Source organism: Lichenostomus cassidix, unplaced genomic scaffold (assembly GCF_008360975.1).
Source record: "Lichenostomus cassidix isolate B80296 unplaced genomic scaffold, HeHo_3.0 HiC_scaffold_490, whole genome shotgun sequence".
Lineage (NCBI taxonomy): Eukaryota > Metazoa > Chordata > Aves > Passeriformes > Meliphagidae > Lichenostomus > Lichenostomus cassidix.
The window spans coordinates 6,806-28,738 of NW_028147462.1; the positions used below are offsets into that span (position 1 = coordinate 6,806).

The window sequence follows — 21,933 nt, forward strand, 5'->3', positions numbered from 1 at the left end:
TGAAGCTGCGAACCAGACGAAACCGCAGTAATCACCGCACTATAATAGAAATATGATTGACATTAGCATGAAATTGGCTGTGTTGTTACGCCTAAAAATTGGGAGTTTTTGAGGAGATCCAGTTGGGGAGAAGGAAATGCATTCAAAACCTGAATTTTGCTGCAAAATTCTTAAAATTTGGGGCTTTTAGAGCCGTTTTGCCTCCGTTTTACTCTCAACTCGTTACGAGACGTTGCGGGAAATTCCCGTCGCCGCGTCGTTGTCGAGTCAACTAAATCCTGGCTTAATCAGGGTTTCTGCTGTCTGTTTTTTCCCAGATTTGGACGATCCCATCGTCACCGTCCACCAGAGCATCGGGGAAGCCAAGGAGCAGTTCTACTATGAGAAGACGGTGTTCCTCAGGTGCGTGGCCAACTCCAACCCGCCGGTGCGCTACAGCTGGCGCCGCGGCCAGGAGGTGCTGCTGCAGGGCTCCGACAAGGGAGTGGAGATCTACGAGCCCTTCTTTACCCAGGTAGGATGGAAAAGCGGGGATTTTTGCCATCTTGAGGCTTTTTAAAAGGATTTTCCTGATGAGTTTGTGGGGTGGGGATTGAGGATGATTTCCAGTTAATGGCGCCCAACTCGAACACTTCTGGGTGTTGTGAAAAGGTTCCTAAGGTAAAATATGTTTAAATTTTTTGTAAAAATATCAAATAGTAAATTCTGAGGGAGTGTTACCTGCAGGAGGTCATTTAAAGTGATTTTGGTTGGATCCTGTAAGCTCAAAGCTCTGATTTGACTCCTATTTCCTCATCCTTCCTGATCCAACACACTGATCCCACCTGGAAATCACAGCCCAAATTACAGCCTTAAAAGCTCTACATGTTGATTAAGTTTTAGGAAAATTTTCTTTATGGAAGGGGTAGAAAGGAAAAGAGTGGAGTCTCCATCTCTGGAAGTGCTCCCAAAATGTGTGGATGTAGACATGGATTTATGGAGAACATGGTGGTGGTTGGTGGTTGGATTTGATTATCTTAAAGGGCTTTTCCAACCTTAAAAATTCTAAGATTCCAGACAACATGACAACTCCCCATGGGTTTTTTTACTCCTTTTTTCTGCCTCTTTCAGCTTTAAATAGAAGGTTTTGTTTCACAATTCCCCACTTAGAAGATGAGGTGGCAAAAAAGGAAATAAAACCTTTTCCAAAGTCGTCTTCTTGCTCCCACTCCCAGCCCCGGAGGCAGCCTGGGTCTGTCAGATAAGCTCAGATGAATTTATCCTGAACACATTCACACTGTGGCAGCATAAAAAAAACGTGGCAAATCCCATTGTCTGTGGCCAAAAGTGTGGGATGGTGTTTGAAGAAAAAAAAAATAAATAAAAGAAAGAAAGAAAAAAAAAAAGGGGGGAAATTGTTTTGGAAAATCCCAAGCAATAGGAAGGAAAGGCAGAGGTGAGAACTGCCTGGTAATTTGGTGTTGGGAGCAGAAAGCAACTGCGACTTTCATAAATAATTTTCAGTTAATGATTTGAGAGCACCTTCATTTGGGCCTTTTTATTGTACTTGACAGCTTTATATTGCTCCAACAGCTCCGTGTTTTCCGGAGAAATGTGGAGCCTGGAACCTTGCAGAGATGGGAATTAAATCTCAGAGCCAAGTTATTGGTGTCCTCAATGTAATGAGATTATTTTTAATTTAACAGCTACGGAGCCAGTTTAGCAAATCTGGGGCTTTGCTTGGACTCGAGTGTAACCTGGAGTTTGGAAATGTTTTAATTAAAAAGGGAGAGCGGATTTTTTATTTTATATTCCAATCTGGAAATGCTGAGGATTGCCTTCCCTAAAATCTAAGGGTTCATCTACTAAAACGTGTCACATGAAATTAGATTTTTTTTTTTTTTTTAGGTTATTAGGATCACCCTTCCTAAAATCTCGGAGTGGGTTTAATTAATGAATAAATCAGATTGTCCTGATGATATTCAGACCTTATCCATAACCTTTCTCCATTTGTTGGAGGGCAGCTGGAATTAGCATGGCCTGGATCTGTGCAGGCAAAGTCTGCTCCATGTTTATGAGAGGAAAAGATGTAATTAAAGGTTCAAGAGTCATCAACATCTTCTGCTTAATTAGTTCATCTTACGATAGGGATGCAAATAGAGAGAGCTGATGTGGAGAGGGACAGAGGGAATTTGGCTTCAGAGGATTGAGAGGAGGGAATTTTGAGAGGGAAGTTTTTGTTGAGCACTTTGAAGGTGGATTTTAATCTGGAAATGCAATGGTATGGAAAGGGAAACAAAATTTCTCTGGTATTTTACCCAAAAAAGAGGTTGATTGTTATTTCTGACGATTTTTTAATTTTGGTAATCACAGAATGGTTTGGGTGGGAAAGGATTTTAAACCTCATCCCACACCAGGACAGGGACACCTCCCACTGTCCCAGGCTGCTCCAAGCCCAATGTCCAGCCTGGCCTTGGACACTGCCAGGGATCCAGGGGCACCACAGCTTCTCTGGGAATTCCATCCCAGCCAGGAATTCCCAATTCCCAATCTCCCATCTCTCCCTGCCCTCTGGCACTGGGAAGCCATTCCCTGTGTCCTGTCCCTCCAGCCCTTGTCCCCAGTCCCTCTGCAGCTCTCCTGGAGCTCCTTCAGGCCCTGGCAGGAGCTCTGAGCTCTCCCTGGATCCTTCCCTTCTCCAGGGGAACATTCCCAGCTCTCCCAGCCTGGCTCCAGAGTCTCCTCTGGATCACTCCAGCAGCTTCACATCCTCCTGATGTTGCATCCCCGGGCTGGAGCAGCTCTTCAGCTGGGGTCTCACCTGAGTGGGACAGAGGGGCAAAATTCCCCCTTTCCTGCTGCCAATCCTCTGGGATGATCCCAAAACCCCATCAGCAATTAAACTACAGGAGGCGCCTGGAAAACTGGGCAAATCCAGAGAAATTCCTTAAATATTACCAGATTTTTTCAGTCAATCAGGAAACATCAGCTGCTTATTCCAGCATCCATGGGGAGAGAAATGGAGCAAACCTGCCCATCCTTATCTGTGGAGGTGTTGGAAAAATGAACTTTCCAAATCCCAGATCTTGATGGAGATTTTTTTCCCGGAGAGTTTTCATCCTCCTCGTCGCTCATTGGAATTGCACAGCCTGAGCGCGAGATTAAATTTGCTGTATTTACAATAATTATGCAATTAGCCATAATTAGGCTAATTATCCCAACCAATGAGGAAAATATATACATTTTTATAAATCTCTGCAAGCCGGGGACATGATCCAGAATTCCATTGTGAGTTCAGCCCAAGTTCGACTTGGAGCTGAGGAGGGAATTGCTGGGATGGAGCTGCTCCAGAGCTCAGTGCCTTTGGATCAGACCTTTCCCTGTTCCAGAGAAAACTCCTAAAGCAGGAATTTGGTCTTTATTTCCACATTTCCAAAGCCTGGCCTTGCAAACTCTAAATCCCATGGGCTTCATTTCAATCCCATCATTTCCATGGGATTGATTGGACAGAGAAACCACTTAAATTCCAACATTCCTAAAGTCTCTCTAAAGTTTCAAAGACTGTTTCTTCCCTGCTCAGCTGTAGCATTTTTTATGGATTTATTTTTTTCCCAGGTTTGTACATTTATTTTCTCAAACTTCCTTATTTTTCCTATATATTCCTGGGCAGTTTGTCCACATGATAATTTTAAAAAATAATTCCATGCATTCTTAACACTGTGTCAACATTAAAGCATTTCAGATTTATCAGGACACCTGAAAATGAACATTTTTCACTTTGTTATTTGAATCTTTGCTGGTGGAATCCCACATTTCCCAGTTTTCTGTGGCTGAAGGAATCTGACATTCCATGTTCCACTCAGCTCTCCTGCTCCATCCCTGCTCCATTCATGCTCCCTGGCTGAAAATAAAATCCAGCAGCACCTCATTTTCAAAGGAAAACAGCAGAAATTTTGTACTTTGGGATTTTTTGCGTCACGGAATTTGTACCTTAAAACAAATTATCCTGAATAACATTCCAACTTGACTCTGCCAAACTAAATTCCCTCTGGCTTTCCAGCCTTGGAATTCCCTGTATCCACTGCTTCTCCACCTCTGGCCCTTCCTAACGTTCTCTCCTTCATTCCCAGGGAGAAACAAAGATCCTGAAGCTGAAGAATCTCCGACCTCAGGACTATGCCAACTACAGCTGCATCGCCTCCGTGCGGAATGTCTGCAGCATCCCGGATAAGATGGTGTCCTTCCGCCTCTCCAACAAAACCGGTGAGATCCAGCAGCACCTCCTGCCCTGGCTGTGCTCATCCCTTGGGGTTGGGGGATTTTCATGGAATTCTGGAATAGTTTGTGGGGGAAGAACCTTGGAGTGCATCTCATTCCACCCCAGCCATGGCAGGGACACCTTCTGCTGTCCCAGGGTGATCCAAACCGATGTCCAGCCTGGCCTTGGACACTGCCAGGGATCCAGGGGCAGCCACAGCTTCTCTGGGAATTCCATCCCAGCCAGCAATTCCCAATTCCCAATCTCCCATCTCTCCCTGCCCTCTGGCAGTGGGAAGCCATTCCCTGTGTCCTGTCCCTCCAGCCCTTGTCCCCAGTCCCTCTGCAGCTCTCCTGGAGCTCCTTCAGGCCCTGGCAGGAGCTCTGAGCTCTCCCTGGATTCTTCCCTTCTCCAGGGGAACATTTCCAGCTCTCCCAGCCTGGAATCCCAGCATCTCCATGACTTCTGGAATCTCTCCAATATTTCCACATCTTTCCTGTGCTGTGTTGAAACCTAAGAATTTTTATTCCACAAAATATTCCGTGGGAAAAACCTAACCTTTTTATATTCCTGCATTGATTTCAAGGATTGATTTAACCTATTCTTGCATCGATTCCTTCATTGATTGCAAGCAAAATGTTTTCTTTGGGATTTAATTGTTTCAAGATGTAAATATCCACGGAGTTGTGTTGAAATCCTTTGTGGGAGGATCTCTGAGCCTTTAGGTAGATTCCCTGGATAAGTTGTTTTCATTTTGTGGAATTTTCTTGTGAATTTGCTCTTCCCTTTGATTTTGTCCTTTGTGGATCAGTTGGTTGTGTCTCTCCCTCTTGCTTTGGCTGCAATAAAAATTTTTGGTCAATCCCAAGAAATGGGAACGTTGGTCTCCAGGAGGATGGAAATCCCAGATTTTATCTCTCCTGCAGACTCCATGTCCAGGATAAGCATGGGAAGTGTTTGAAACCATTCCTGAACCTCCCACCAAAGGGCCACATTCTGAGCTCGGGCTCCTGAATAATTAGGAATTTCAGCTTTGGAAAACAAATCCACAGGAAATGGAATTTTTGGAGAATATTTGGAAACTTGAAGTTTGATTAAGTTGGGTTAGGCCTTAAAATTTTGTACCTGAGTGCCCTGAAAACAGGGAGAAGAGGAACCCAAAATTAAAATGCTGGGTGTGTCTGGGATGAACGAGGAATTTCATTTGCACTTCCTCATTATTCCTCTCCTCACAGCTTTATCCCAAGGAGTTTTCTGGAATTGCAGATTTGCCAGCAGACCTGTGGTGTCCCACAGCTGTACACAGCACTGCAAACAGGAATTACAATCTGCTCCGAAGGGAAACAGCAAAATGACTTGGAAAACCTTAATTTACACTCTTATTAATTTTTCCAAGGAAAAAAAAATATCCTGAGGTGAGGTTTGTCCCTCGTGAGCAGCTCTGGTTTCATGGCAGGAGAAGTCTTGAAGTTGGGAGCAACTTCTGACATTCCTCCACCTTCATCCATGGGAACAGAGGGTGGGAATTGTTCTCACTCCCATTTTTCATTGGAATTACTCTGCTCCTGGAGCCAGCATGGTCTCTGTCCATGCTGATGGCGATGGGGGAACACCAAACTCCAATTTTTCTGAGCTCAGAATGAGTGATGTTGGGGCAATTTTGACAAAAGAAGGAATTACTCCCACCTTAAATGTGCCGTGTTTATTTGGGGAGGAGCTTGTCCCTTGTGGAGTGTTTTCCCAAGTGAACAAAGCTGAAAAATTCCAGGGATTCCCACTTTGCCTTGAGGAATTTGCTCCCAAGCACCAAGGGCAAGATTGGAGGTGAACAGGAGCTCATTAAGGCCAGGGACTGAGGTTGGGGTGACTTTGGGACAAACCTTTGCTCCCTCAATAAAACTTCATCTCCCAGATGTTCTTTCCTTGAACTTCACCTGGTGTAACTCCAGAGAAATTAGAGGAATTGTAAATCCAGGGGAATCCAGGATAAATCCAAAGTAATGAAAATCAGAGCCTGAAGCTGATGCTGTTTCAGTCCTGGCCTGTCCACCTGTTTTAACTGGAAGCTGGAGGGATGGAATGGAGAGCCAGGAATACCTGCAGGGTGCAGACATGTCCCAAATTTATTGTCACTGTTGTGGTTACAGCTGGGCTTAATTCAGCTGCAACCTGTGGGATCAGAATATGGGAATTTGGCTGTTGTGCATTTGATGGAATCATGGAATGGTTTGGGTTGGAAGAACCTTAAATCCCACCCAGTGCCACCCCAGCCATGGCAGGGACACCTCCCACTGTCCCAGGCTGCTCCAACCCCAATGTCCAACCTGGCCTTGGACACTGCCAGGGATCCAGGGGCAGCCACAGCTTCTCTGGGAATTCCATCCCAGCCAGGAATTCCCAATTCCCAATCTCCCATCTCTCCCTGCCCTCTGGCAGTGGGAAGCCATTCCCTGTGTTCTCAGCACAAGAAACTGTGGATTTGCTGGAGTGATCCAGGGGAATCCATGGAGCTGCTCTGGAGCCAGGCTGGGAGAGCTGGGAATGTTCCCCTGGAGAAGGGAAGGATCCAGGGAGAGCTCAGAGCTCCTGCCAGGGCCTGAAGGAGCTCCAGGAGAGCTGCAGAGGGACTGGGGACAAGGGCTGGAGGGACAGGACACAGGGAATGGCTTCCCACTGCCAGAGGGCAGGGAGAGATGGGAGATTGGGAATTGGGAATTCCTGGCTGGGATGGAATTCCCAGAGAAGCTGTGGTGCCCCTGGATCCCTGGCAGTGTCCAAGGCCAGGCTGGACATTGGGCTTGGAGCAGCCTGGGACAGTGGGAGGTGTCCCTGTTGGAATTAAATGGATTTCAAGTCCCTTCCCACCCAAACCATTCCATGATTCTGCAATTCCAAACCCCATCTCTGTGCCTTAACCTGGCCCTTGCTCTGCTCAGGAGGTTCCTCTAAACAGGAACAAATTCCTCCTCCTGCACAATCCCTGGATCTGCTGTTCCCAGCCCAGCTCTGCCCAGTGTCACTCAGCAGTCCTTCCCAGCTGAAGTGTCCCCAGTTTCCATGGGAAGCACCAAAGGAAGGTAATTTTAGCCCCAACTCCTCCTGCCTGGCACTTGGAACACTCCCAGCTAAGAATATCACAAACAGAGCCTTTCAAGAGTGTTGTTCATTGTTTCAAAGTGCCAGAGAAAAAGCAGGATATTTACCCAGCAAACCACGGGAATTCTGGGCTCCTTAGAATATTTCTGGTAATATGATTGAGGAAGAGCAAATCAGGCTTTTATCTCGCTCTACAAAGCAGCTTTGGTGGCACTGATTCATTGCAAAATTACATTACTTTGTCTATTAGCAGGCAGTTTAGTGCAGGTGATCATTCATAGAGAAATTAAAGCTGAATTTTGGCAGCCTGCAGGAGAAAATCAACCAGCCCAGGAAGTTTTCTGGAGCAGGATGAGTCTCTCAATCTGTGATTTTTCAGCCGCCTGCCACAGCTCATTGGGATCACAGCTGAGGCCTCTGCTCTGTCTGGGGTCTGTGGTGAGAGACAAATTAAAAAAGGCTTAATTCACTTTTAATCCCTCGATTAAGCTGAAGGCTGTCATGAGAAGCTTGCTTTGTTTCCCGGCAGTCAGACAATGCACTGGAAAGGGAATTATGGAAGGTGGAAAAAATATGGCTTTTCACATTTCCTGGCATTCCTGGGGGGAGTGACAGTGAGGTGGGAGGAAAAAGGCTGGAAATGCTTGGATGGAGGAATAGCTGAGGATGCTCCCAGCTGAGCACTGCAGGAGGATGAGTTTATGGAATCATGGAATGGTTTGGGATGGAAAGGACCTCAAATCCCACCCAGTGCCACCCCAGCCATGGCAGGGACACCTCCCACTGTCCCAGGCTGCTCCAAGCCTCATCCTTGGACACTGCCAGGGATCCAGGGACACCACAGCTTCTCTGGGATAATTTTTTAGCAAAAGGGAATAATAGAAAATAAAGCTGGAAAGGATCCCAAGGGATCCCCTAGTCCTGATCTTCATTAGGTGTAAACCTTCTCCTACCAAATCCCCTCTTATCCTGGCTGGTTTTGACTTCCTGCAGTTTTTCCAGGGAATCTGGAATGAATCCATGGAGTGAAGAATTGTCCTGTTCCCTTCTGCAGCAGCGTTTGCCATGTTGGAAATGATTGTTTTGGAAATGTCTCAGGAGAGGCTGAGGGAGCTGGAAAGGAGCTGAGCCTGGAGCAAAGGAGCTCAGGGGGACCTTGTGGCTCTGCACAGCTGTGACAGGAGGGGACAGCCGGGGGGTCAGGGACAGCAGGAGAGGGAACAGCCTCAGGCTGGCCAGGGGAGGTTGAATTTGGATATCAGGAAAAATTTCTCCATGGAAAGGTGGTCAGTCCTGGCACAGCTACCCAGGACAGTTCTGCAGTCCCCATCCCAGGAGGGTTTCCAAAGCCCTGTGGATGTGGCACTTGGGGACATGGGGCAGTGGTGACCTTGGCACTGCTGGGAATGCTTGGACTCCATGATTCTGGAGGTGTTTTCCAATCCTAACAATTCCATGATTGCATAAAGAACATTCCCTTTATTTCCCTGGGGGTCACATCACCCCAGCGTCCCCAGGTCCTGCTGATCTCCTTGGAGAAGTTCAATCCTCAGGGAATGCAGATCCCCCCACATTCCCAACCCCATAAACCCCAAATTCAACCAGAGCTGCTTCCCTGCATTCCCAACATTTTAATCCATCCCTGCATCCCAACTCCCTTGCCCTGAGCACACAGCTGACGTTTCCTCCTGCCCAGACTGTGTCCTCCAGCAGCCTGAGGGTCCTGCCTGGCAGCTCCTCATTAGCCACTCATCCCTAATCCACTAATTAGGACGTTTTCATACAGCAGGGCTGGGCTGAGGTGTCTGGAGCTGCTCAGGCAGAGCTGCACTCGGGGAACGGAGGAACAGCTCATCCCTGCTATTTTTGGAAAGCAGGAATTGTGCTTTAGGGGTGCTCAGATCAGTGACCTCGGCTGATAAATCCATGCCAGGCTGGCTTTGGGGTGGCTGGGCTGGATTTAATCCCTCCTGGATCTAAATTTAGCCAGGAAAGGCCAACTCCACCACGGATTGAACTCTGCTGCCCCAGGGAGGATCCTGCTTCCCTCAGCCCTGCTGGGTGCAATGCCCACGGAATGAATCCCTCCAGTGTGGGAGTGTGGAGCTTTTGTAGGCTCTGCGGAGTGTAACCAGCGAGGAAGTGCCTTGAATAGCCCAACTCCTCCTCCTCCTCCCTCCCTTCCTCCCGCTGGGATCCTCAATGCCACTTCTGTGCTGCAGGAGCCCACGGAGGCTTCAAAGGGCTGGGGAAGGGAGAGGGGAAAGGGGGAGAGAGATAAAGTCGTCAAGGCTGAGGCCCCATGGCTGGGAAAACAGGGGGATTTGGGAAAAGTTGGAGGAGGGGAAAAAAAAGGGTGTTGGGAATGGAGAGCAGGGAATGGGATGTGGATACCTGGAGTGGCTTGTGTGGGGATATAGGAACACTGAGCTCAGCTGAAAAACCTCGAGAAATGTCATTATTTATATTTATATTTATATTTATATTTATATTTATATTTATATTTATATTTATATTTATATTTATATTTATATTTATTTATGATTTCAGATTTTAAGGAAAGGTTTTTGGGTTTTTTTATTTTAAGGGTGCTGGCACTGCCCAGGGAATGGGCACAGCCTGAGGCTGCCAGGGATGCCCAGGGTGGATTGTTGGGGTGTCTGGGCAGGGCAGGAGCTGCACTGGAGGACCCTGTGGATCCTTCCAGCTCAGGATATTCCATAATTTTACAGTTCTCTGATAATTCAATCCTTTATTTCTCTCCCTCTCTGCTCCCCAAACCTCATAATTCTCCATTTTTGACAGGCTGCCCGGACAAAATGATCTCCCTCTTGCCTGAACTTTAAGCCTCTTTATTTCAGGGACAGGCTCAGGGGAGACTGAAAAATAGGATTTTTGCTTTTTAATCTCTGCCAGAAGCCGTGACTGCACCCAGACCCTGCTGGGAGGTCAAGGGACACAGAGCAGGGTGGCCATCAAGGGACACAGAGCAGGGTGGCCATCAAGGGACAGAGAGCAGGGTGGCCATCAAGGGACACAGAGCAGGGTGGCCATCAAGGGACACCTGCCCAGACCTTTTTGTCCTAGAACAGATCCTGATCTTTTTACCAGCTGGAAATTCCTCCTGCATGCCAGGAAAAACCCTAAATCCTGCCCATATCAGGAGGGGATGGAATCAGATCACCTCCCAGGTCCATTCCAACCCAAACCATTCCATGATGATCTTAAACCACTTGCGATGCTTAAAGCTGCTCTGGGAATATCTTACCTCGGGAATTTCATGTATTTAGTCAGGAAAAGGACATAAAATTGGAAGAATTGGGATTTGAGAAGGTTGCCTTTATTTCTTCTTGTCCTGGAAGTGTTGGAAATTTAAAGGTAGTGAAAAGGAAATGGGGGGGAAAAGAGGGAATAAGAAAAAAAAGGATGAGATAAATATGTTTTATTTGCCTAAAGACAAAATTTTGGAACTAGAACAGTTCTGGAACTTTAGAACAGTTTAGCTGGAGTATTTTCTCCTCTTTTCCACGTGGTGTGCGACTTCCACTGGGATGTCTCAGTAGCAACACAGGATGGACATAAAAAAGTAAATAAGGGAATTTTCAGTGCTTGTTCAGTTTTAGGATTTTTTTCCTTTGGTTTTTCCTTGGGTTTATCTGATTTTGAAGGGTAGTTTGGGTTTGTGGAAGGGTGATGATGAAAAGAAAGGATGTAATTTATTGTAACCCTGTTGCAGGGTGGGAAATAAAAAGTTTATTTTTGCCCTGTAAAATAAGGGGGGGAAAAATAGACAAGGAGGAATGGAGCGGAAGGAAGGGAGATTTAGTTTGGATTTGCAGAATCTCCCAGTCCCATTCTGGGATTCTCTGATTGTGATTTAATGCTGGGAATTCTAATCCACTCTTGTTTGAATTTTCTGGAGTAAATAGGTGCAGGAATTCTGCTCCCAGTCCTTTCTCTCAGCTCTGCCTGGCAAGGACCTGTGTGTTGTGTGTCTTGTTAGGAATATTGGCTTTGTGTTCCTGCAAGAAACCCTGGCTGTAAATGAAATGGATGCACACACAGCCGTGGATATAAAAATATAATTCAATTATGTTCCATTACTTCAGTTCTGCCTTTCAAATAATGCCCCAAACTGGAGGAAATAATGTCCTTTCATTTCTATTCATCACAGCTGAGAGACTTGTCAAGGACACGACTTGCTGCCTGCACTTTTGATATTGCTGTTAAATTATTGGGTTTCTTTTGCATTTCCAGTAATCCCTAAAGCCAATTGTGACATTTCCTCAATTCCATATATCCAGCCTAAATACATCCATTTGTCTCACTGTAATTATGACACGTTGGCAGTGGATTTTTTCCCTGCCTCCTCCAAGAATGACAGATGGGTTTTTCCTCCCAGTGCAATTCCAGCCTCAGCTCCTCATCCCAGGCAGCAGCAGAGATTCCACACTTTCGAATTCCCTGGATATGTTCATCAGATCCTTGAGTAAATCCCGGGATGGTTTGGGTGGGAATGGAATTTAGGGATTATCCCAGGACACCTTCCACTATCCCAAGTTGCTCCTGGTCTGGAATTTTTCAAGGATGGAGCAGCCACAGCTTCCCTGATCCAGAGTGCTTTGTCCAATTAAGTGTTAATGATGACTTAATGAGTGCTTGCTTTGTGCTCAGGCTGAGGAAGCCTCACCCCAGCCATTAATCAAGCCCAGGGTGTGTTTCCTGCTGGTTTATCACCCTGGCAGGACTGCTCCGTGTCGGAGCCATTAATTATTAATTTCCTAATCAATCTCCATCCATCTGCCAGCGGTGCCTGACTCGCCTTTCCCGCGATGCCAACAGAAATGGATGTAATTCGCATTTAAAGCCCTCGGAGCAGCAGGGACAGCATTGTGACCCTCTGTGACTCCAAGAGCACTTTGTCACCAGCACTGCTGGCTTCCCAGGCGGGCTCCGAAATCCCGGGATGCGACATCACCTCTCCCACACGGAAGCCTCTGAATGGGAGCTCCTTTTCCAAGGCTGCAGCTGCGGCGTGAATGGGAGCTGGGCAGACTCCCGGCATCAGTAGGGCCTTGTTCTGCGAGAGGAGGAGCTCTGCTGCTCTCTTTGTTCCCTGCGTGACTCCCAAATGTGGGATTGGCGCTGGGAAAGCCAAAGCCAAAGGGCAGGGGAGGTGCAGAGCCCTTGGAGCATATAATCATTCTCGTGGTGTTTGGAAAGCTTGTTCTGTGCACGTTTTGGGGATATTGCCCAGAGCTGGCTGTTGTTTGATGATGGTTTTTATTATTCCTAGCAGGGTTTGAGGAATGTTTCCACCTGGCTGAGGCTCTGCTGGGGCAGAGGTTGAGCATGACTCCAAAATGTGGGATTGGCACTTGGGAAAGCCAATGCCAAAGGGCAGGGGAGGTGCAGAGCCCTTAGAGCACGGAGTTGTTCTTGTGATGCCCAAATGTGGTGTTTGGAAAGCTTGTTCCATGTGAATTTTGGGGATATTGCCCAGAGCTGGCTGTGGTTTGGTGATGATTTTTATTATTCCCAGCAGAGTTTGAGGAATGTTTCCCCCAGAATGTCGCATGGCTGAAGCTCTGCTGGGGCAGAGGTTGAGCACGACTCCCAAATGTGGGATTGGCACTGGGAAAAGCCAATTCCAAAGGGCAGGGGAGGTGCAGAGCCCTTGGAGCACGGAGTCGTTCTCGTGGTGTTTGGAAAGCTTGTTCCATGTGAATTTTGGGAATATTTCCCAGAGCTGGCTGGTTTTGGTGATGATTTTTATTATTCCTAGCAGAGTTTGAGGAATGTTTCCCCTGGGAATGTCGCCTGGCTGAGGCTTTGGTGGGGTGGAGGTTGAGCATGACTCTGAAATGTGGGATTGGCACTGGGAAAAGCCAATTCCAAAGGGCAAGGGAGGTGCAGAGCACTGAGAGCACAGAGTTTTTCTCGTGGTGTTTGGAAAGCTTGTTCCATGTGAATTTTGGGAATATTTCCCAGAGCTGGCTGTGGTTTGGTGATGGTTTTTATTATTCCTAGCCGAGCTCAAGGAATGTTTCCCCCAGAATGTTGCCTGGCTGAGGCTCTGCTGGGGCAGAGGTTGTGGTTGGGAGAAGCTTTGCTGGCCAAACCTCCGTGGCCCAGCATTCCCCTGGTTAATCCTGAGGGCTGGAAGTCATCCAGGAGAGACCTCAGCCAGGGTTGAGCTTGGCTTTGGGGCTGATAGTACACCTGCATTTAGTCCTGACTCCGTTTGGCAGGGATGGTTTGGTTGCATTTGGAATTCTTGGAATTTATTGGATTTGATGCATGAGCCTCTCCTGTGTTTCCATCAGTTTTGGTACTGGGGGTTGTTCTGGTTCTGAGGATTAAATTCCCAAACTAGGACTGAACATTCCTTGATAAATCCCATTGTTCTTCAACTCTGTATTGGCAGCAGCCTGGGACAGTGGGAGGTGTCCCTGACATGGCTGGGGTGGCACTGGATGGGATTTAATGTCCCTTCCAAACCAAACCATTCCTGGATTCCCTGAGTCCCCAGCTGTCTCTCCCCATGGCAGAGAAATACCTAAGCAAAGGCTTGTTGTTGCTGGGAATATTGTGAATATTCCCTTCAGAAGAAGAGTTTGACCCTTTATCTGCTCCACTGAGTTCTATTTGCTGAAAACTTCAACAACCTTCCTGAATTTCTCAATATTCTTTGGATTAAATCCAGCTTTCCGGGGTCAGGGCTGCGTGTGTCGCTGGATTTCAGTTTGGATTTTTGGGATAGGAGCTGAAAGCGAAACGTGTGCTGTAAATAAAGGGAAACTGCTGCATCCAAGCCATCATTTCCATGTACTTTCCGTTCGGAGTGCTGGGATGAAAGGGAGGTGTCACAGCCTTTTTATCCCATCCCACTTTGTTCCTGCAGGATGGCAAAGGTTTCCCTTTCATCTGTAGGATTCGGAGGCCTTTATGGAAAGCAGCCCCACCAGGCTGGGCTGACGTTGGTGCTTTTATCTTCTGCTCCAGGTTTGGAAGGATTATCCATGGTTCCCTGTCTCGTGATTTGATGGGAAGTGAGAGCACAGAGCAGCTCCTTGCAGGAACTGTTCGGGAAAAAATTATTAAACTCAGGGAAAGGGAAGGGGGAGGGAAATAGGGACCAACTGGGTGTTACCTCTGGTTTGGGAAGACCCCACAGCTCTGGAGCTCTGTTCTGATTGCACCTGGATCCCTGCTTTTGCCATCTTCTCCCCAAAAAAGCCTCCTGAAACAGAAATCCTGGCACACTTCCCAGCTGGAATCCCAAATCCATCAGCTGATGGAAGAAGATGAGCTCAGAGGATGTGAGCAGAGAGACCCTGACCCAGCTGGCAGAGCTGGCTTGTTTGAGGTCTGGGTTTTCAGCCATGAACCAAATTCCTTTGGTTTTTAATTACCTGAACCAGGAATTCACGCTGGGAAGGATTTGTTTGGACAGAACTCCACAGGGTGGGATTTTTGGGGTGTCTGGGCAAGGCCAGGAGCTGGACTGGATGATCCCTGTGGATCCCTTCCACTCAGGATATTCCATGATTTTGATATTCCCAGTTTTCCCTGTGCCAGGACAGGTACAAAGCAAGCTCTTCCCATTTTTTTGTTCCAACATCCGAATGCAGACAAAGCAAATTCCTCCTGGGTGAAGCCCAAATAAGCAAACTCTGATTTTCCAGCTGACTCTTGCATTTGCCTCTAGTGCTTGGTTTGTGTTCCTTTAATATTGAAATAGGATTCCCATATAAAGCACAACACCCGGGAATATCTCCCTGTAATAACGAGGGTGGGGATGTGATTTCTGAATGTAACGTTTTTATTGCCTTTCCCTTTTTATTACCACCTTTGCTGGCGTTCTTTGCCCAGAATGTCAATCCTTCACCTTTATGCTTAGATTTCTTTGGGATTGCTGCTTTTCCTGGCCTAGAAATGTATATTTATGCATTGGCTCATTGCTTATGCAGTTTAAAGGATGCCTTGGAGCAAAGCCTGGATCCAGCAAGGGTGGATCCCTCACCACAGGGGACACGGGATGGCACAGCTCAGAGTGGGATTTTATATTTATATTTGTATTTATATTTATTTATATTTATTTTTATATTTTTATATTTATATTTATACCTATATCCATATCTATATCTATCTATATCTATATCATCTATATCTATATCTATATCTATACCTATATCTATCTATATCTATATCATCTATATCTATATCTATCTATATCTATATCTATATCTATATCTATATCTATATCTATATCTATCTATATCTATATCTATATCTATCTATCTATATTTGCATCTATATTTATATCTATATATTTGTATTTATGTTTATTTATATTCTCCAATGAACTGCCCTGCCCTGTCCTTTTGATTGAGCATTTGCTGTTCTTGTGTCATATGGAAATGTTTTATGGAAAAAGAGAGGTAAAAAAAGAGAATTAAATTTAATTACTTCTTTCTGAGAGCAGCAGCAGCATCTTTCCATCAGCCTGTGCTGGCTGCCCTTGCTGCAGCTGGTCATAGGATATTTAATGGGAATTATGGGAATTAGGTGTGAGCTGCAGGTTGTACATCCCAGAGAGGGGAAAACGCCTCTGTCCTGGATTGTTGAGTCTCTCCATGTGCAAAGAGATGTCCCAAGGGAGATGCTTCTCCTGGTTCAAACTCCAGGGATTCATCCCAGCTTGCAGCCAAAATCCCAGGAGTTCATCAGGGAGGAGGTGGATGACGAGGGCTGGATCAGCTGTAAACCCATTTACTTTTACCTTGGAATATTATTCCAATCTTACCCTGGCAGGATGGCAACGTTCAAGGTTCGCTGTTTAATGTTCAGCATTCCATGTTCAATGTTCAGAGCTCTGACTTGAGGAGAACAGGCTTCCCATGCTGAAGGAGTTCTTACTAATTCCTTTTTCCAGGGTTTCCAATCCCATTTCCTGGCACCTGTGCCACACATGACCCTTTCCTTCCCAAGCATGGCTGCAGTGCTCTCCATCCATCAATCCATGCTCCCAGCAATCCCTGAATGCCTCTGAATGCCCGGGGAATGTGGCTGCTTCTGGATCCCTGAAAGTGGCCAAGGCCATGTTGGATGGGGCTTGGAAATTGTGGAATGGGATGGGCTTTAAGATTCCTTCCATCCCAACCGTTCCCTGATTCTGTGATTCCTGTTGTGTTTTGCAGCATCCCCTTCCATCAAGCTCCTCGTGGACGACCCCATCGTGGTGAACCCTGGAGAAGCCATCACCTTGGTGTGTGTGACCACCGGCGGGGAGCCGACGCCCAGCCTGACGTGGGTGAGGTCAGCAGGGGTCCTGCCCGACAAGACGGTCCTGAACGGGGGCACCCTGACCATTCCCGCCATCACCTCCGAGGATTCCGGCACCTACAGCTGCATCGCCAACAACAACGTCGGCAACCCCGCGAAAAAGTCCACCAACATCATCGTAAGAGGTGAGTTGAGCTGGAAAACCATTTACTTTTATCTTGGGATATTATTCCAGTCCTAATCTGGCAGGATGGCGGCATTCAAGGTTCACTGTTCAACATTCAACATTCGGTGTTCAATGTTCAACATTCAACGTTTGATGGTCAGGTTTCAATGTTCAAGGTTCAATGTTCGACGTTCAATTTTCAACATTCAGTGTTCAATGGTCAATGGTCAATGTTCAGTGGCCAGAGTTCAATGTTCAATGGTCAACATTCAAGGTTCAGTGGTCAACGTTCAATGGTCAACATTGACGGTTCAATGTTCAGCATTCAACATTCAGCATTCAAGGGTCAGTGTTCAGCATTCAATGGTCAGTGTTCAGCATTCAACATGGCATTTGATATTTGGTTGAATTTGATCACCAAATGTTAAATTGAAGGTTTAATAATCAATGTTCAACATTCAATGTTCAATGTTCAACATTCAGTGTTCAAGGTTCAACATTCAACATTTAAGGTTCAATGTTAACGTTCAAAGTTCAACATTCAATGTTCAATATTCAATGTTCGACATTCAACGTTCAACATTCAGCATTAGATGTTCAATGTTCAACATTCAAAAAGGTGGTGTCCTGTGTTTCCAAGTGGTTGTGTTTGGACTAAACCTTGGTGAATGCCTCATTCCGTGATTTCTGGTCATGTCTAATCAGTTATGGGATGAATTAACGTTCGTTTCCAAGACTTCCAGAGTTCTTGTGTTGGGATCAAACCCCTGAGGTGGAACAAAGGTGGTTTGGTGCCTCTTTGTATTGGGGAGATGCAGCAGCATTTCCATCCAAAGTGGAGAGAAATTGGTTTGCTCAGCTTGGAGGAGACTGAGGGGAGACCTCATTGTGGTCTTCAACATCCTCCTGAGTGCAGCTGGGATTTCTGGTCCCTGTGGCAGGGACAGCACCCAGGGAATGGCAGGAGCTGTGCCAGGGAGGGTCAGGCTGTTCCCCAGAGGGTGCTGGCACTGCCCAGGGAATGGGCACAGCCTGAGGCTGCCAGGGATGCACAGGGTGGATTGTTGGGGTGTCTGGGCAGGGCAGGGGTTGGACTGGATGATCCTGTGGGACCTTCCAGCTCAGGCTATTCCACAATTCTACAAAATGATCACCAAAGGCCTTGGGATGCATTCTGAGCTCCTGGAGGTGTCGCTGCTTCCCTCACCCCTTCCTTCCTCTTTATCATCTGAAGCTGTTACTGAAATTCAAACCGGGAATTTGCCTCCTGGTGGGGCAGTATTAGATTGATCCCTGGGCTTTAGTTCCAGGAAACAGCAGGAAAAATATCTGTCTGAGGTGAAAATAAGAGGAGAGGGATTGCACAGCAATTGTTGCCAGGTGGAGGGAATCTCTTCCTGCTCGTTTATCCCCCTCTGGAAAATTCCAGGGACATGGGCAGCTGGTTGGGATACAGAGCTGGATTGGCTGATTGGCATCATCAGAGAGAATTCACCTCCCTGAACCAAAGAGTTTATCTGAACCTCATTTTCCACAATCTAATCTGGGAATGGCAGTGAAGCATCAACCCCAAGCTATAGGAACTTGAAATAACAACCTGTGATGGATCAGCCTTGGGAAAATCTGATGGATAAAGAGCCGGTGTGGGAATACTTAATGGGAGTCACAACCCCTGCTCACTTCTCATTGCCCAACAGCTCCTGCTCTGCAGCAGGGTGAGGAATTAGGAGCTATTTCTGTCCTGGGGTCAGGGAGGGAGCATTGGATCAGCCTGGGTCTGCAGCAGTGCATCAGGAGCCACAGATTTAGTCGGAATATTGTGTTTGCATTTGAATTTCTGACATTTGGCTGCGGGGTTTTGTTGCCATTCCTTGGTTCAGGAACAATTGTTCGCTGGGATTTACGTGGGGATGAGGTTGGGAAGGGGAGGTGGGAGTGGGAAACAGCTTGGAAAAAGGAAAAGGAGAGGAAGAACTCGGTGTGAAAGGAAACTCCATGTTTTCATTGACCCAGCAGACAGCACCAGCGATTCCAGAGAAAAAACCAAGTCCCTAAACCCCTGCAGACACAAATTCCATGAGTCACGGCATAATAATAATCATAATAATATCCCCTCACATTTTTATTTATAGAAGGCGATGCCTGGGAGCTTCAAGATGTTGAACAAAGAATGATTAAAACACTCGAGGTGGTTTTTTTTTTTCCTTTTTCCTCTCTGTTAATGCTGAGAAGGGATCACAGCGAGAAGAACACATTCAATAAATGAAGCTCAGCTCCTTCCTAGCCCCAGTGCTATGATTTCCCCTTTATTATTAATGTTAAATGGGAAAAACTCTCCTTTAGAAGAGAAAAAAATCTTTATTCCCATCTTGGATTTATCTTTACTGAGAGATGCTGAGTTGAGGAGTGAAATATGAGAGAAAAGGAGGGTTTTGATTGACTTTTTATTTCCCAGCATTTCCCTTCCTTTCTCTCTCTCCTTTGCCTCGTTTTGTTGCTGTGGATCAGGATTTTCACACAGCAGCTGAGGAGAGAAGAGAATTTGCTGGAAATAGAAACTTCTAAGCCAGGCAGGAGAAGCATTTGGCAAATGGAGTTCACATCTTCTGTCAGGTGCACCCTGAATCCCAGGATTAGACAATAATCCCTGAATCTGACCCAGAAAGGAATGTTCAGTTGCCTCAAAGCATCAGCAGGGCTCTGATGAAATGATTTCCCTTTAATTTTTTCTAAATTTCTGTGTCTTTATCTGAGTGTGCTGGACGTGTTTCATTCCATGAATGAAGCACCTCCATGATTTTTTTTCGGGATGTTTTCCTTTTTTTGGTGGCTGCTGACCACCCACACCTGACTTCGAAGGGGAGAGGGACTGGGGACAAGGGCTGGAGGGACAGGAGACAGGGAATGGCTTCAAAATGAGAGAGGGAAGGGTTAGATGGGATATTGGGAATTGGGAATTCCTGGCTGGGATGGAATTCCCAAAGAAGCTGTGGTTGCCCCTGGATCCCTGGCAGTGTCCAAGGCCAGGCTGGACATTGGGGTTTGTCGCTGTTGAGCCTCTAGCAGAGAAGAAATCCTGGATTCTCAGCATGGTATAGAAAAGAGAGCTTTATTATTTTGATTCCAACTTATATAGATTTTTCAAAGGTCACCCAGATTGGTCAGTCAGAAACCTCCCCCTAGGCCTGACTGGCCAGGCCTGAACTGTCCAAATCTCGAGACACTGTTTTTAATAACATCCAAACTTTATCTTTGTTTATAAAACACAGGAGAAAGTTCTCATGGGAAAGACCCGTGCTAGCCACAGGACTTGGAGCAGCCTGGGACAGGGGAAGGTGTCCCTGCCATGGCTGGGGTGGCACTGGATGGGATTGAAGGTCCTTTCCAACCCAAACCATTCCAAGATTCTCTGATTCCAAGGTGGTTCCTCCATCCAGTAAAAGAGAAAAATGCTCGATGACATCCTTGAAGGATAGCTGCCCGTCAGATTGGGACACAGAGAGCCACAGAAATGTTTCCAGGGATCAAAGTTGGGAGCATTGATAGAGTTGGGAAGGAGATGTCAGCGTGCATGGAAATCATGGAATCATGGAATTGTTGGGGTTGGAAAAATCCTCCGAGATCATGGAGTCCAACCATTGCCAGCACTGCCAAGGCCACCACTGCCCCTTGTCCCCAAGTGCCACATCCACATGGCTTTGGAATCCCTCCAGGAATGGAGACTCCATCACATCCCTGTTCCATGGATTCCCTCCTGAGCCACTTCTCCCATTCCCATCTTTATCCCAATCCTTCCTTCTTTTCCATTGCAACAGCAGCAATTCTCAGTTCTGCTTGACTCTGCCTGTGTGATTTTCACCTTCTGGGAAGTGGGAACATCATCCTTGGAGTTAATTTTTTCCAAGGGGTTGGGATTCCCTGTCAGTTGAAATAGAAAGTAATGATCTGCTCTCCACAGCAGCACAAAAGCTTTTCCCGAACAAAAAGCACTCTGGGGAAATCCAATTTAAGGCCAGGATTGCTGGAAGTACCTCTGGATTATGGTTTTAAAAACTGTGTGAATGGTAGGAGTGGCTGCTAAAAGAAATTAAGGAATAAAAATAGAAGGAAGAAACTCGGATTGGGAAATAAATGAACTTTTGTTGCCTTTTTAATAGATTTTTAAATAAATAAAACTCCTAGGATATTGTTCTGGCACACCTGCTTCCCCTTCTGCTTTCCTGCTCTTAATCCCAGAGTTTTTTTTAGGAATTTCCCATGGGGGTTTAGAGGAGAAAAGGATAAAATTCAGGCTGGTTGGACATCACCACCTCTGGACTCAATGATCTCCCTAAGGGCTTTTCCAACCTTAATAATTCTGATTTTCCATCTTATTTCTTGGCTGGAGAAATCCAAAGGCTTTGGCAAAAATCCACAGAGATCTTCTCCATGGAGAAATGCCCTCTGTGGTGGGATTTTAAAAGGTTTTAATCCACCAAACCTGATCTCACAGCACATCCAGAGTGTTCCTACAGCCTTAAGTTCCCTCTTAGTGATCTCCCTAAAAGTTTGCAGCTCTGGGAATGAATGTGGGAAAAAGTGGAGCTCTGGAGTTGAAGAAGTCCATTTATTTTTATTATCTGCCAGAGCAGGCTCAGCGCTGGGAGGTCTCCCCAGGCTCGTGGGATCATGAGGTCTCCCCAGGATCATGGAGGAGCTCATAAAAGGCTTTCCTATAAGAATGGAGATGGTTTATTGAGCCTTCTGCCCTTTCATTTGGATTTTCCATAATTTTTGCGATTGGGAATTTGATTTTTAAAGGAGTTTGCTGCTCTGGAGGACATCATGGAGAGCCTGTTGGGCACCATGTGTCTGGAAGGATTTAGAAGGGATTTGAGGAGTTGGGATTCATTTGATCCCTTAATTTTCTGCCCTTGGAAGTGCCAAACCAGGGAGGTTTGGATTCCCCATCCCTGAGATGTCCAAGGAATTCCTGGCTGTGGCACTCAGAGCTCTGGGCTGGGGACAAGGTGGACATCAAGGACAGCTTGGACTCGATGGCATTGGAGTTCTTTTCCAAGAATTCTGGATTCCATCTGGGGAAGGATCAAGGCTATTCTTATTCTTGACAAAAAGTTATTAATTCCTAAAGCTGATAATTTATTTT

The 21,933-nt window shown here is 46.4% G+C and overlaps 1 protein-coding gene across 1 annotated transcript; it reads left to right on the forward strand.

The window, feature by feature from the left end:
- Nucleotides 1-317: 317 nt before the first annotated feature.
- On the forward strand, nt 318-16,806 carry LOC146422299 (MAM domain-containing glycosylphosphatidylinositol anchor protein 2-like; the record flags this gene model as incomplete). Its single annotated transcript, XM_085046647.1, has 3 exons — nt 318-514; nt 4,110-4,242; nt 16,537-16,806. Coding segments are annotated over 3 exons (600 nt in total), but the record flags the coding sequence as incomplete, so codon positions are not given.
- Between the last annotated feature and the right edge of the window lie 5,127 nt (nt 16,807-21,933).